The sequence below is a fragment of the Aquarana catesbeiana genome, linkage group LG10, assembly GCF_042186555.1.
Source record: "Aquarana catesbeiana isolate 2022-GZ linkage group LG10, ASM4218655v1, whole genome shotgun sequence".
NCBI classification, from domain to species: domain Eukaryota; kingdom Metazoa; phylum Chordata; class Amphibia; order Anura; family Ranidae; genus Aquarana; species Aquarana catesbeiana.
Genome location: NC_133333.1, coordinates 116,372,266 through 116,386,584, shown reverse-complemented (window position 1 = coordinate 116,386,584; position 14,319 = coordinate 116,372,266). Strand labels below are relative to the sequence as shown.

The 14,319-nt window shown below is 42.7% G+C and overlaps 1 protein-coding gene across 15 annotated transcripts in view; it reads left to right on the top strand.

The window, feature by feature from the left end:
• The window catches only part of PHLDB1 (pleckstrin homology like domain family B member 1), a 196,293-nt gene that overhangs the window by 96,208 nt on the left and 85,766 nt on the right, over positions 1 to 14,319 (top strand). For all 15 annotated transcript variants that reach the window (XM_073602503.1, XM_073602494.1, XM_073602502.1 and 12 more), the window contains 2 exons: positions 6,834 to 6,956; positions 10,972 to 12,032. In XM_073602503.1, the coding sequence (XP_073458604.1) occupies positions 6,834 to 6,956; positions 10,972 to 12,032 (1,184 nt within the window). The remainder of the gene's footprint in view (positions 1 to 6,833; positions 6,957 to 10,971; positions 12,033 to 14,319) is intronic.

Below are 14,319 nucleotides of genomic sequence, written 5' to 3'. Positions count from 1 at the left end.
ATCAACAAAGAAAAAGGAGGAGATGGCTAAATACCTTTTAAAAAAAGGAGACAGAATCTTTTTTAGGTTTATCAGTGATGGAGGGAAAAAATACCATGGCATCACTAACAGAACTGGGTACAACACTTGTGGGGCGGTGCAGCAAACTCTTAGATAAACTCTTAGATTTCAGTTACAGTAGCAGAACTGTATAAGTTGATTGAAGTTCAATAAAACACAACTACCCAATGAAACTAACTAGTGTCGGGTGATTGTATATAGTGTATACCACATTTACCACTGACTAATGCAGAGTTGCAATGCAAGGAGATCAGCTAAAAGTAGTTGGATCTGTATGTGCGTTTATAATTAATCGATTAAAAAAAAATCGATTAATGGAACACGAAAATTTTAATCAGTAACAGCCCTATGAAAAATATAAAATTGACACGTGCTTAATAGCCAAAACATAAAGTGACAATGTGCATTCATATAGTGAAAAAAAAAATGTTTTTAAAACAAATAAGTCAGTGGAAATTTAAATAGATCCAAATACTGGAATTATAAAAGTGTTTAAGTGCAAAGTTCAAATTGATCCAATTTACAGATGCTCCACACTCCATGCGATTCAGTATGCTGTGAAAGTGATGCGATAATGAGACGCTGTGTTCTCACTCAGGCGCTCCCCCCCAATGTAATGAAGGTTCACCTTAAGATGTGTGACCTTGCTGTTAAGCTTGGTCAATACACACTTTGGAACCACTACAGGGTTCAACAATGCGTCTGGGATCCTGGATCAATCGCCAATGTGCCTCAGTAAATCAATGAAAAAAGATCTCATAGTGTAGTATGTTTATGCAATTTATTGAACCAAAAATAAACAGGTCCCACACAGGGTACTCACAATATCCAGGCGCTTCAGTGCGCCATTCTATATCAAGCAAAAAACGAATGGTTGAAACCGGCTGGTAATGGGATGGTATGCTGATCGTTCCTAGCAGCTGATCTGCTAAGTGTGCCGTCCTGTTCCCTTCCCCCTACATGTGTCGATACAAGGGAATTTCGTATCTTCCTCAGGGGGTGATGAATGCACATTGTCACTTTATTATTTGGCTATTAAGCACGTGTCATTTTATATATTTTTCATTATATATTTTATACATTATTATTACCACATTATAGAGGATATATTTTTACCAGTTCAGAGGCTTTTTGCTTATACCTTTTGATAGCGCAGCGTTTTTAATGCGATTTTAGTATTTTTACATGGTTTATGAGACCTGTTTACCGCTTGCAGCTGATTCAAAGAGGATTTATTGGTTTATTATTGTTAGTGGAGGCTCACAGGACGTTCTATCAGTATGTTGAGAGCTTGAGCATTTAATGAGCCTGAAGATGAAAAACCTACATACACTTCTTTTGTGCAGCATATACATTCACCTACATACATTTCCATTAGATGCTTGTATCGTGTATACTGTATGTAATGAGGTGCCATTCAGGATGAATGGGAACACACATGCACAGCATTGATGTGGGGCACTGCAGTAACACGTTAAAATCTGAGTTTTAATACATGTTTTCTTGTGTCGGTATCCAGCCCAAGACCTGCAATTGATTTGCTCTGATTGCTGGCCCTTCTCACAATGTGAGTGCTGCTGTACAGAGGATCATAGGAGGCTAATATCAAGTGTGACCCATGTGCTTGTCTGTGTATATATGGAAGTTTTAAAATAGATTGTCTAAATTTTACTCCGCCGGTTCTCGGGCTCTGCTTACAGGCTTATTCAGTAAGACAGAAAAAAGAGCAATGGCAGCAATTGGCACCTTCTGCTTCCAGGCCTTTGGAAGGGGATGTTGCCGATCTAAATAAAGTGCAAAGTTCTCTGCTTTTCACTTTCTCCACTACTACAAATCTGTGAGGCTTATAACAGATATTCTGCATCCTGTCTTTAAAAGATGGTGCATTTTTATAAGGCATCACACATCAAAGAACCTAAATAAAAATTCATATTTTTGTAGAAAAGCAAGTTATGAAAGAGTGGTTGCTGCATCATTCATTTAAGGCCTGTTCACTGTAATGCAGCCTTGCCCAATGCAGCGCAATGCATAGACCAGCAGGTCACAGCCTCCCTCTTCCAAGACTCCAGAAAGCTGCAGATCCCCTAACCTCTCACAGTGCCTTCTAACCTCCTATAGTGGCCCACAGTGCACCCAGTTCTCCTAAGATCCTGCAATCCCTGCAGTGTCCCCTAGCTTGCTGTAATGCCTCCTGCCCCTCATAGTGCTCACAACACTGTCCTACAGTGCCCACAAAAAGACTCCCATCCCCCTCCCAGAGACCCTAGCTCCCTCCAGAACCTGTATATTTTAAGGGTCACCAAGTCTGTTGCAAAGTCTCCTAACCCCCTTTAAATCCTTCATTCCCCCCAAACCTCCCCTCGCCCCCCATAGTGACACTCAGTGCCTTTCAACATTTCAATATATGTTTTGCCTTCTCAAACTTGTATTGTGTGAGTATAACCTTCTTCTTCTTTTTTTTTTTTTTTTTTTTAATGAATATTTCATGGAAGGTTTTGAAAAAAATTGACCAGGCCTTGTTCTTAATAAAGCTGAGAACCGCTGGCATAGGAAAGGCAATTAGCCTTGAGTCCTATAATTTGCTGTAAAAAAAATCAAAAACATGTGCTCATTTTTGGCACTGTGGCGTGTTGTGACACACTCCTCCACATCACAACAAATAAAAGTGAATGGAATGTTTTTGTTGCCAGCTGTGTCCCTATTGTGGAGATTTTACCCTTACTTCCTGTCATGACAGGAAGTGAAGAAAAGGCTTTCAACACACACAGGCCCCATTCACATGTTCTAATAAGACACAGAACATAAGGGCCTCCCATTCACCCTGTGTGTAGCATACTTCAGGCTAGCAGCACACCTTACCTCATAGAATAAAGACGTGACCCTTTATTTTTAATGCAGCATATGGGATGTGCATTGTGGTTTGTTGCAGTGTGGGTATATTGCTGACTACTGTAGGGCATTAGGGTGCTGTTCAAAAGACATAGGGCGGCTACACCCTGCAGTTTTCACAATGCATACACCAGAATGGGTCCAAACAAAAACACATTTTAGTAAAGTGAGGAGGGTTAGAACTTCTGCCAGTGTTTTTTTCTTTTTTTTCTTTGTAGTCTGTGCCTTCCTGTCCCTGTGATACTCCCTCCATTTCTTGCACAGACTTCCCATGGACAGGAAGTGAAGGAAAATCTCCACAATGGAGTCACAGGCATAAATAAAAACCTGGCAAAATATCTCATTGACATTTTATAAGCCCATGGATATAGCTACATATAATGTCATTACTATATAATCTTCAGATTACAGTGTGTGTATGTATATTTTATATGTGTGAGAGAGATATATATATATATATATTTTAAAGGCTTAGTGCCATATTATGAAGCATATTCAGAAAGTGAAAGTTTTTTTCTTTTTTCATCTCTTCTGCTATTTGTTTTATCATTTCCTTTTGGTATTATTGTGTTAATAGAGTTTCATGAATAGCTTTCCTTTTAAACACATTTACATAGCCTGAAGACACAGGCTTGCATGGAAATACCTCAGCATAACCTCCTACCTCAGCACGTTGTGTGCCTGGAAGTCAGGAATCCAGGAGCCACTCCCTGCAATTCACCCGATTACCTCACATCTCTCTGCATTTCTGATCGCACGCCTTGAATGGCACTCCGCCTGATATACAGTAATATCCTGCTAGCCTGGGTGCTTGTCTGCTGTGTACATGCACATGATTTTTCTGTTATTGTTTATTCTATTCAAGTGTTATTTCCTTTTATTTTACAAAGGACCTTGCATTTTATGATTCCAAAAAATGAAGCGAGGTGTTTGAGGCGAAGTAATATAATGAGTGCAATATTTCCTAAATTTGGGTGGTGACCTACCCTTTTCTGGTAGGATGTTATGTGGACATGTGCTCGGCCTATAATTAGCAAGGAGGTTTCACTGACTCACACAAGTGGATTCTAAATTTGAACAATAGATTCAAGCAAAGTGTATGCTTTACTCTTTGTGAGATATTCTGTTATTTGAAACACAAGCTTCTAATGGTTAATGTTTCCAAGTCCTCATCCTCCACATCCATCAGGGCAAGCACAGCAGTATCGTTGGGGTAAAAATTGATTTTGGAGTGTATATATGTGACAGTTCTGGAATGCCAGCTACTGTAGGTTGCTTGTAAATAAAGGAACCCATAAGTCTTCAGAGTTACTTTTGAAATATGCTTGAGAATGTGAGCTGCGATTATTGACAAACCCTTCTTGTTAAAGGATATCACGTAAGTGCATTTTATTATTTGTAATTAACATTGCAGAACAACTAATGAGGGTATCTATAGGTGGAATAGATCATTATTCTCAGTGATCTATTGAAGCAGCAGTAGTGCAGGGGAGGCTGGATAAAGTCTGCTCTGTCCAGATCCAGAACCCCCCAAAAAAGGAAAAAAATGTAAAAAAAAAAAAAAAAAAAATTAAATCTGTCAGTTATTAAAACAAAATTAAATCCCTTTTCCATTATCGCCAGGTCCCAACAAATACTTTTCTATGGATCTGTGTGTGCTATGGGAGCATTAAAGCAGATCTCCACCTAAAAGGGGATGCTCCGCTTATTTGCCCCCCCCCTTCCGCTGCCACATATGGCACCTTTTGGGGGGAGCGGGTACCTGGTTTTGACAGGTACCCACTCCCGGCTGACTTCGCAGTGGCAAACTCATCTGGAAGTTTACCCCCCCCCCCCCCCTCCTCCTACTTCTCCCATTGCCAGGCAATTCACAAAGCGCAGCACAGTAAGGAACCGACTGTGAAGCCGCAAAACTTCACTGCCGGTTTCCCTTACCTGAGATGGCGGCAGTAGCACCCGTGAGCCGATTGGAAAATCAGCTCAGGTGAAGACACAGCTAGATTCGTGGATAGGTAAGTGTCCTAATATTAAAAGTCAGCAGCTATAGTATTTGTAGCTGCTAACTTTTATTTTTTCTGAAAGAGCCTGGAGCTCTGATTTAAGAAGCATTAATGATAAAGAGCAAAATTAGCAAAAAAAAGGGCATCCCTTAAAGGAGGCGTTTTGGGGTTCCAAAAAAACAAAACAAACATACACTTGTCAAAAGTATTGGGACACCTGCCTTTACACGCACATGAACCTTAATGTCATCCCAGTCTTAGTTCATAGGGTTCAATATTGAGTTGGCCCACCCTTTGCAGCTATAACAGCTTCAACTCTTCTGGGAAGGCTGTCCGCAAGGTTTAGGAGTGCACAAAGCAAGGTCCATGGATGAGTGAGTTTTGGCCTCAACCCGATAGAACACCTCTTGGGATGAATTAGAGCAGAGACTGCAAACCAGCCCTTCTCGTCCAACATCAGTGCCTGACCTCACAAATGCACTTCTGGAAGGATGGTCAAACATTCCATAGACACACTCCTAAACCTTGTGAACAGCCTTCACAGAAGAGTTGAAGCTGTTATAGCTGCAAAGGGTCGGCCAACTCAATATTGAACTCTAACGGACTAAGACTGGGATGCAGTTAAAGTTCATGTGCGTGTAAGGCAGCCCAATCCTTTTGACAATGTAGTGTTTATACTCTGCTGAATGCTGTAGCATTGGTGTTATGCTGCTGTCCCCTGCCGACTCTAAGCCTGAGGACTAAGCGATCACATGACCGCTGATCACTCAGTTTGCAGCTCTTCTATGAGCAAAGAGTAGTGACTGTCAGTCACCGCTCTCTGCTCTGCCCCTACAGTGTTCACTGGAATGCTAAGCTGGAGAGGAGCGGGCTGCATGCACAAGGTGACGCGTGTAAGCATGCGCAACCTCATTTGGAACTTTAGTGATTGCAAGACTGTGAAGTTGGTGTCATGCTGGTTTGTGTCTGTTCAAGCCTACCTTGATTGCTGTGCATTGTCACACGATCAATAACGTGTAATTTCATGCTTTACAAGCGCTGGGCTAAGACAGCCCTTTCATTTTGAATGGATTATTCATTGGACTTGCATGCCTTTTTTATTTTATTATGCACTGCACCAAGGCACGCATGGTTCTCATATGTGCCTTGTGGTGCACTGCAACACATGTGTTTAAAAAGGAAACACTAAAATGTACGGAACCGCAACTAGAATATGTAAAAGAATTATATTTCTGCAATATCCTTTTAGTTAGGAAGGGTTTGTCAGTTGCTGTTCTATGGGTTATGTCTCTCGAAATGCACAAATAACTTTTTCAGTGAAAGCTGGGTGCAAGTCTGCCTCTTGTATCTTGTAACTCCCGATTGTTTCCCTAATGATATAGGCACCTGAGGATACTTGCAGTGCATTGGGACAAATTTAAAGTGTAAGTTCACCCTTTAAGAAAAAATGAAAAGGTGAATACCCTACAGTGCACCCTCAGCAATCCCCACCCCCGGTCTGTGCTTTACTTACCTCCCTGAGTGAGAAGTGCCCATGCAGCTGGTGTAGCAATGCGGGGATTTGAAATCCCCTATCTTCTCTCTGTGCAGAGTCTGGGATGGATCAGAGAAATTCTGATTGGTCAGTGCTGGCATGGAGCAATCAAAATCACTCTGATCTATCCCAGAAGCCCTGTAGAGAAAAGAGGAAGAAAAGCAACAGACTTCAAATTCCCCCGGACCACTGATCCAGCTGCTTGGGCATGGAGTTAAGTACAGCAGGGACTGGGGGGGGTGGGGGGTTTGAAAAGGTGAACTTGCCCTTTAAGGATGTTTTACTATAATCATATTATTATTTTTAATACTGTGTTTTGTGTTTGTTTTTTTTTTTTAACCCATTTTTAGGATGTATGATCTGTTTGGGTCAATCTACGTTTCTGAGATTTAACCACCCAGCAGAAGCTCACTGGATGAAAACTATGCTTCCTTCAACCGGTAGAAGCCCTTCAGCATCCCTATACCCTGCTGGTAAGACCTCTACAAGATAGACAACTGTATTTGAATAGCAGTAGATCAAGCAAATGCTGAAGAAATAGTTCTGTGCCCCTCTTCAGTTGAAAAAGTGTGACCAAAGCTATTTTGGCTATACTTCTCCATTAGATTACAGGCGTGCCGTGTGTTCTGCTCTCCTGTAACTCGTTTTCGTCCAGGCCCAGGTACTTAACAGTCAGGATCCACCCAGATGCCAGGACTGGCAACTGGCTCAGCCTCTCAGCAAGCCTTAGCCAGTTGCTTCCGCCCCCCTCCACAGCCCAGTGCTCCAGTGAGCGTTGGGGGGGCGGAGCAGAGAGCTGGTGACTGATAGTCACCGACTCTCTGGACGCTGAAGGCTGAGATCTGAGCATCAGCGGTCTTTGATCTTAGAAGCGGCAGGGAACAGATGCAGCATCGGATCGATATTGCATCAACCTAGGCGAGTACAAAGACTTCTTCATAATGGATAGAAGTGGGTAAGTAATTTTCTGATACCCTAACTTCTTATGATCCATAACATGCAGCCAGTGAAATATGACAAACCCTCCTACACTTTTTGCCCAAATGGTAACCAGAATAAATGGTAGAAGTATTATGTATGTCTGTCAGTCAGGCAAGAAACAAAGGAGAGTCTTATTGTCTGACACCACTTGACAGTTACTAACTGAAAGAATAGTTAGGGCATCATGAAGAATGCTTCTTGTTTTTCACCTCCCTTTTAAAGTGATCTTTTTTCTTTTCCTTTGAAATAACTAACCTTTCCTGCTCTGTGCATGGTTTTGCACCAAGCAGCCCTGAGCCTCTTCTTCTCGGCTCTTCCCCCACCCTATAGCTCTTGCTGGTGTCTCTGAGCCAATGTGGAGAAAGAGAGCAGACCGAGCCTCTGCTCTCATACACAAATTTTTTTTTTTTTTTGGATGGAGTGTGGAGGGGTTGGAACACCTGCCAGTTTGTATTGCTGTCTATGCCTCTGTTAAAGAAATTCACCCTCTCTATTTGTTCTGTTTACCATTATCGTTAAAAGTAAATGTAAAAGAAATTACCCAAATTTTGGGTTGTTCCCAAAAAAGTAAGAGAGGGGAAATCTTCCAATGTGTACACTAGTTCTGGTGACTTGTGGGTCCCCAAGGAGTTATCTTGATTTACAGGGATTTCCTCTCACTTCCTGTTTGACTATGGGACGGGAAGTGAAGGGAAATCTCCGCAATAGGACACAGATGGCAAGAAAAGTTTGGCCTATAGTTCTACTTTAAGGTAAAAAAAAACGCTGCCACCATATGTAGGTGTTTGATGTGGTAAAGAATGGCTAAAACTTGAGGTTCTAAGAGGCACAACTGGAGGTACTGTTGTGTTTACCATATCCTGTCCAGCTGAGGGACTGGTAAGACCCTACCTTTTTGTTTTCTATTTTTGAAGTGATCACACAACCTCTGTTCTCTGTTGCATTAGGCCCCTTACATATGGGGCGTGCTCTTTTGGAGTCCACCTGCTCAGCGCGGAATCTGTTCGCTGATCCCCACTGAGCAGGCAGATAGCTGGTCCGTGTCCACTCTGGTTATGCAGAGCGGACACAGACACGGCACGCTCTCCTCTGTGGCCGGTCTGTTTACACTCGACTGCTATCTTATCCAATCGGCCAGACACATGTGGAACGGATCCCCAACCATCTGTTTTTAGCAGATGGGATCGGATGTTGGTGGGTGTCAACGGACACGTGTCTGTTGACACCCGCCACTACATAGAGGAGATTGGAGGGTCCGATCGGTCCGCCCCTGTGAGGGGCTTAGAGATGTGAGGATGGAGAATGCAGGGGGCGTGTCAGTAGGCAGAGAGAGTAATATGCTGATCGTCCCAGTGAAGAGCTAGGCAGGTGAGCATATCAGTACAAATCTTAGTAATTGCAGGACAGGCAGGCTGCTCCCAGCACAGCCAGAAAACTGACCATGCTGGGATGGATGAGCTTCTATTCCTAGCGTGGTCAGTTTGAAATTGGAACGCAGTGGGACTGGCAGGATCACCAGAAATTTCACACCAAGGAAGAAATGCAAGGAGAACTGGATACTTTAAACACAAGTACATGGTACAACTTTCGCATATTGGGAATATGAAATGTTAGGGTAACATACACTTTTAAAGTAAGCAGTGTCCAAGTCTGCATGTCATTGAGAGCACCTGTCTCACCCACAGTTTGTTATTGGGCATCTAAGTCCCAGAGGGCCCTACGCAGTCTAGACAAATCATACATTTGCCACTGTGCCAAATATATATGTAGAGCATGTGACCAGGTTAACGTAATCTAGTACTGCAAAGCACACTTTGGGAGGATATATGAACACTCTCAGACTTCAGCCCCACAGGAGGATTCAGCTAGCTTATCTACGTCCTGCTTCTAAGGCCACATTTATAGGCACGCACCCTAGCTACGTATTAAGGCTCTTTGAAGAATGTATTTTTTTTTTCATTTTATTTTCCGTATGCCTAGCAATGTGACTTTTAGTAATAAATCAGGAGTTTGTGAGGGATTTTAAGGGACTCTGTCAATTCCTCTGAAAATTCCAAAGAACTGATTGCTGCAGCTGACCAGGTGGTTGGAAGTGACAGCTGAAGTTAGTACAGGAGACGGGAAGGTCATTTTCAGTGAAGCGAGCTGGTGCCTTCTTCTAATAGAGAACGTAGTTCAGCAATGTCTATCTTCCAGAAATGGGGGGGGAAACATGGATACAAGGTCTAGGCAAAATATTACTGTCACTTCTGAAGAAATGTCATATATATACTTATCTTCTGCTAAAATTCTAATTTTAAAAAAAGCTGCCTCGAGGAAAGTATTTTTTTTCAGTGTTTATTGTGATGGGAAGCGGTGCCAACCAAGGGGACCTGTCAGTCAACAAAGGGGTTAACTACGTATTTTTTTTTTGGATGAATGTGCACAGTATCAGCACTGAGGGAGTGTGAAAGGTACAATTCCTGCGGAGAAAATTCCTACTTTCGGCAAAGGAATGGCTTGTTTCTCTCAATGAGCCAACATATAGCTCTGGCTTCCTGTGAAAGTTATTTTCTAGAAGATCTGGGAGACTTGGCATTACATGGGCTTGATATGATACATCATGAATAGATGCCATTTATCCCATCATCGTAGGCGTAAATTGTGGCCACTGTAGGAAGGTAAGATGCCAATAATTTTTATGCAGAAAATATAACCTCATGTTTTCATGAGCAGTGAAAAACTCTCTATCTCAGTCAGTGAGTAACAGTTTAATCCATTTAAAATTGTTAGATTCTCAAAGAGAACCAATTCTTTGCTCTTTAAGGGTAAAGCACCAGCTTCTTTTAAGGGCTCATTCAGAAGGGCGATTAATCCCATCCTTTGTGCAGAGCTGCTGGCAGATGCATGTGGATCCACCTTGGAGCTGAGTGCAGGCAGCTCATAGGAGTAGATAAATATTCAGCGGCTGCAAGGATACAAGCGCATGTCAAAATTTGTAAGCAGATCTACACTGAGGATGGGATTAATCACCCATCTAAATGAGCCCTAAATGGTATTTACCTTTTTGTCCTCTTCCTCCTGTTGGCTAAACTAAGTGAAGTTGAGAGAAGAGGCACTCCCAGTACTGTCAAGCATGGGGAAACGTGTCAAGAAGACTTAGAAAACAGGCTCTACCAAAGCAGTCTTTGCTTTGTAGGCCTTACCTAAGCACTTAAGATAATACCCCTCTTGGTTTTCTTGAGCCAGTTAATCTCTACATTTGGTTGAGCTATATCTACTGCAGCCTTTGCAGCGGGAGAAGCACATTCAGCTGCATGAAAGCTTCCATCAGGGTGCAATATTTAATTTGAAAAAATATTGAGGTTCTAACCTTTTTCCCTACTTCACTGCTAAAGCTAAAAAATAAAAGTTGGACTCGGGCATTCTCTATTCAGAACATACGTTTACAAGCAATGGTTAATCTCATGTTACACTGTCCATTAAATGCATTTTCTTAGTTTTTCAAATTTTATGCTTTCCTTCCAGAAACGTTGCCCTCCTTGCTGAACGGTTCACGTGATGGATACCAAACAAGTATACCTTCGCATACGTCGCTAGTCAGCTCTATTGAGAAAAACCTTCAGGATATCATGGACTCTTTGGTTATCGAAGCCCCCCCGCTAACAAGGAAGGTCTCCCAGACATCAATTCACAGTATTTCCTCAATGCCTAATGGGAGAAGTCAGCGCTGCCTGGTTTCACCACCTACAAGTCCACTCTCCTCCAACTCTGGCTATGAAAATGCTTTTTCTTCTCCATTATCCTCCTCTGGTAGTGGAAGTCTTACCAGTCCCTCAGCTGCACAGGATATGGTAAACACAACAGTACCTCCAGTTGTGCCTCTTAGAACCTCAAGTTTTAGCCATTCTTTACCACATCAAACACCCACATATGGTGGCAGCAGTTTGGATTTACGATCTCTGCGTGGGGGTAGCAGTTCTGTGCTTAGTCCACCTAGTCCAGGAAGCAGAGTAGGTGGTCTTAGTGTACCCAGCAGTCCTATCCTGAGCAGCAAATATCAACATTCACTTTTGGATAGACCTTCTAGTCCATACAGGGATACTGTGTCCGTTGCAAAGAGTTTGCCTCCTGACAGTCCAAGACTAGTGCGCAAAAACATGGAAACTATAAGTATGAGAGACCTTCCCCCACCCAGTCCTTCTCTGTCACGAAAAGGTTTTCCTGGTTCTCCCAAAACTGCATCAGAAAGTCCATCAAGAGTTCCTGATAGCCCCCGTGTTCCAACCCGCCGCAGAGTGGGTAGTGCAAGTTCCCCTGGTTCTGAAGACAATGTCTTCTCCAGGCAGTTTCGGGATCGTAGTCCTTCACCCTCCAGTTTTCAAGAACCTCCTCGTCGGCTGACTCCAGCCTATAGCTATGGATCACTATCCACTCCATCTCAGAGTCCAAAAGCTCAAAGAAAAGCACATGGACTGCGAGAACGCAAAAATAGCATCACTGACATCAGTGGCAATCAGGATGAACTATTGGATTACCATCGAAGACAGAGAGAAGAAAGGCTAAGAGAGCAAGAGATGGAGAGACTGGTAAGGGCAGAAGACTTTTTACATATAGTATATGTGTGATATATATGATAAGATGTTACATTTTAACTGTCATTTTTGCACATTAAACACACTAACAAAAGTGTGTCTGCTCAGAAGGTATGAAAGCAGGTAGATGCAGGAGAGGAGTATTTAAGGTATGACAATGGGAAGTATGTGTGGGAGAGGAGTGCAGAGAATATGGCAGTTGGCAGTATGTGGGGGAGGGGACTACAGAGGGTATGACAGCAAGAAGTATGTGCAGAGGAGAAATACAGAAGGTATGGCATTGGACAGTTTGTGCAGGAGTGGACTGCAGAGGGTATGACGAGGGGGAGGTATGTGCCTGTTCAGAGTGTTTTACAGTGGGCAGTGTGTGCAGGAAAGGAGTGTGGAGGGTAGGATGGGGGCAGTATGTGCAGTAATAGAGTGTGGTATGTATGTACTGGAGAGAAGCATATTGGGTATGAAGGGGGAAATAAGTGCAGGGGAGGAGTGGGAGGTTGTGACAACCAGCAGAACAGTTCATCTTTTAAAAACCAAAAGGAGGGTTTTACATCAGAGGAATACAGGTTACCATTGGTGTGCTACAAAATAGCTAGCTCAAGTTGAGGCAAGGTTTTCTGGTACATAGGGAGGTGGTAGGGGTGTGTTGGCAGTACTGTAGGAGGACCCAGACTGAAGGAAAATGCAAACCCTAATACAACAGTGGTCAGATTCAACATTCTAGCAAATTCAACAAATATATGTGTTTTCAGTAAAAGGCTCTCACTCCGTCTGCAGAGAAGACAATGTACCACATAAAATCACATCATTCAGCCCAGTCCTGGCTACCTATATAAATCCATGTAGCACTGTCATACTTCTTGACTGATGTACTCCAAGGGGCTGTCTGCCCCTTCATAACCCCATCATATCTGATGGGGATGGATAGCCTTCCATTGACTGAATACTAGACCACTAAACGCAAACTTTTACACAGTTTTTTTGGGACTGTGTCATGGAGTCCCAGAACAGGGGAGGTGTTGCTGGGGACATGGGAGTTGGAGCAGGCAATGTTTGCACAAGAAATGGGACACTAGAGCTGTGGTCACTACCAGCCCAGAGTCAGTAGGCACATGGGTACACTAAATAAATGTTAGATGTTGTGCTATAGATGCTGAGGGGTTACTGCACATGCACTGGATAATGAAAGGTAATTACATATGCACTGGGTACTGGCAGGTAAGGGATTATGCTCCATAAGCAGAAGAATTGGTAGTGAAAGGTAAAAAACACATACATTGGGTACCGAGTGCTCATGTAGGGGTTAATCTACACCAATGTACTGGGTGCTAAGGCGTAAACATGCATGTCTGAGGACAGAGCGCTAATGAGACTGAGCACTGGGTGTTGAGGGGTCATTTCATATGCTGGGGATTGGACACTTAGAGGTTTAATGGGTTCTAAGTGTTGAAGGATCAGTTCACCTTTGTAAAAACAAAAAAAAAAAAAAAACACACATCTTTTTACAGTTAAAAAAAAAATGTGCATTTATTACTTTGTTTTACTAGGAGCCTGCAAAGCTTTGCACCTGCAAACAGCAGATCACAGGTGCAATGCAGGACTCCTGCAGACTGTCTGTGTAAGCTGTCTCCCTGTACCTTGTACGAGCAGGCTGTTACACACTGACAGGAAGAAACTATGAACTACTAGAGCGCTCAACAGCACCCTAGTAGGTCATTGAGAACTACAAACCAACACCCGCAAAGGCTGTCGGTACTTGTAGTTCATTCATTCACAGAATGCTGTAAATGAATGACGCGGCCTGGGTGGGCAGCAAAATTGGACAGAAGATCCCCGACTCGCTGTCACTAGAGGTTGCAAGTCAGGGGACGGCTACAGCAGTGGGAACACGTTACATGTTCAACCCTAAAAACAGGTGGAACATGTAACATGTTCCCAAAGGTGAACTTTTCTTTTAACGGGACCAGACTGAGGGGATAATGCACATACTGAATACTCGACACTGAGGGGTTGATGTACATGCTATTGAACCAATCACATACACTGTGGACAGGTCACTGATAGGTTAATGGGTTGTTTTTTTTTTTTTTTTTTTTGTTTTTTTTTTTGTTTTTTTATGCTTGGGGTAGATGATTGAGGGATTAACATGACAAACTTGGCAAAGGAGCTCATACACCTTTTTGAGCATCAAGTCTTTTGCATTTTTTACCCGTGCGTTTTGTCATGTTTGATGCACGTTTTTTTTTTTTCTCATGACAAATGCATGTTGTTTTTGTAGCGTTTG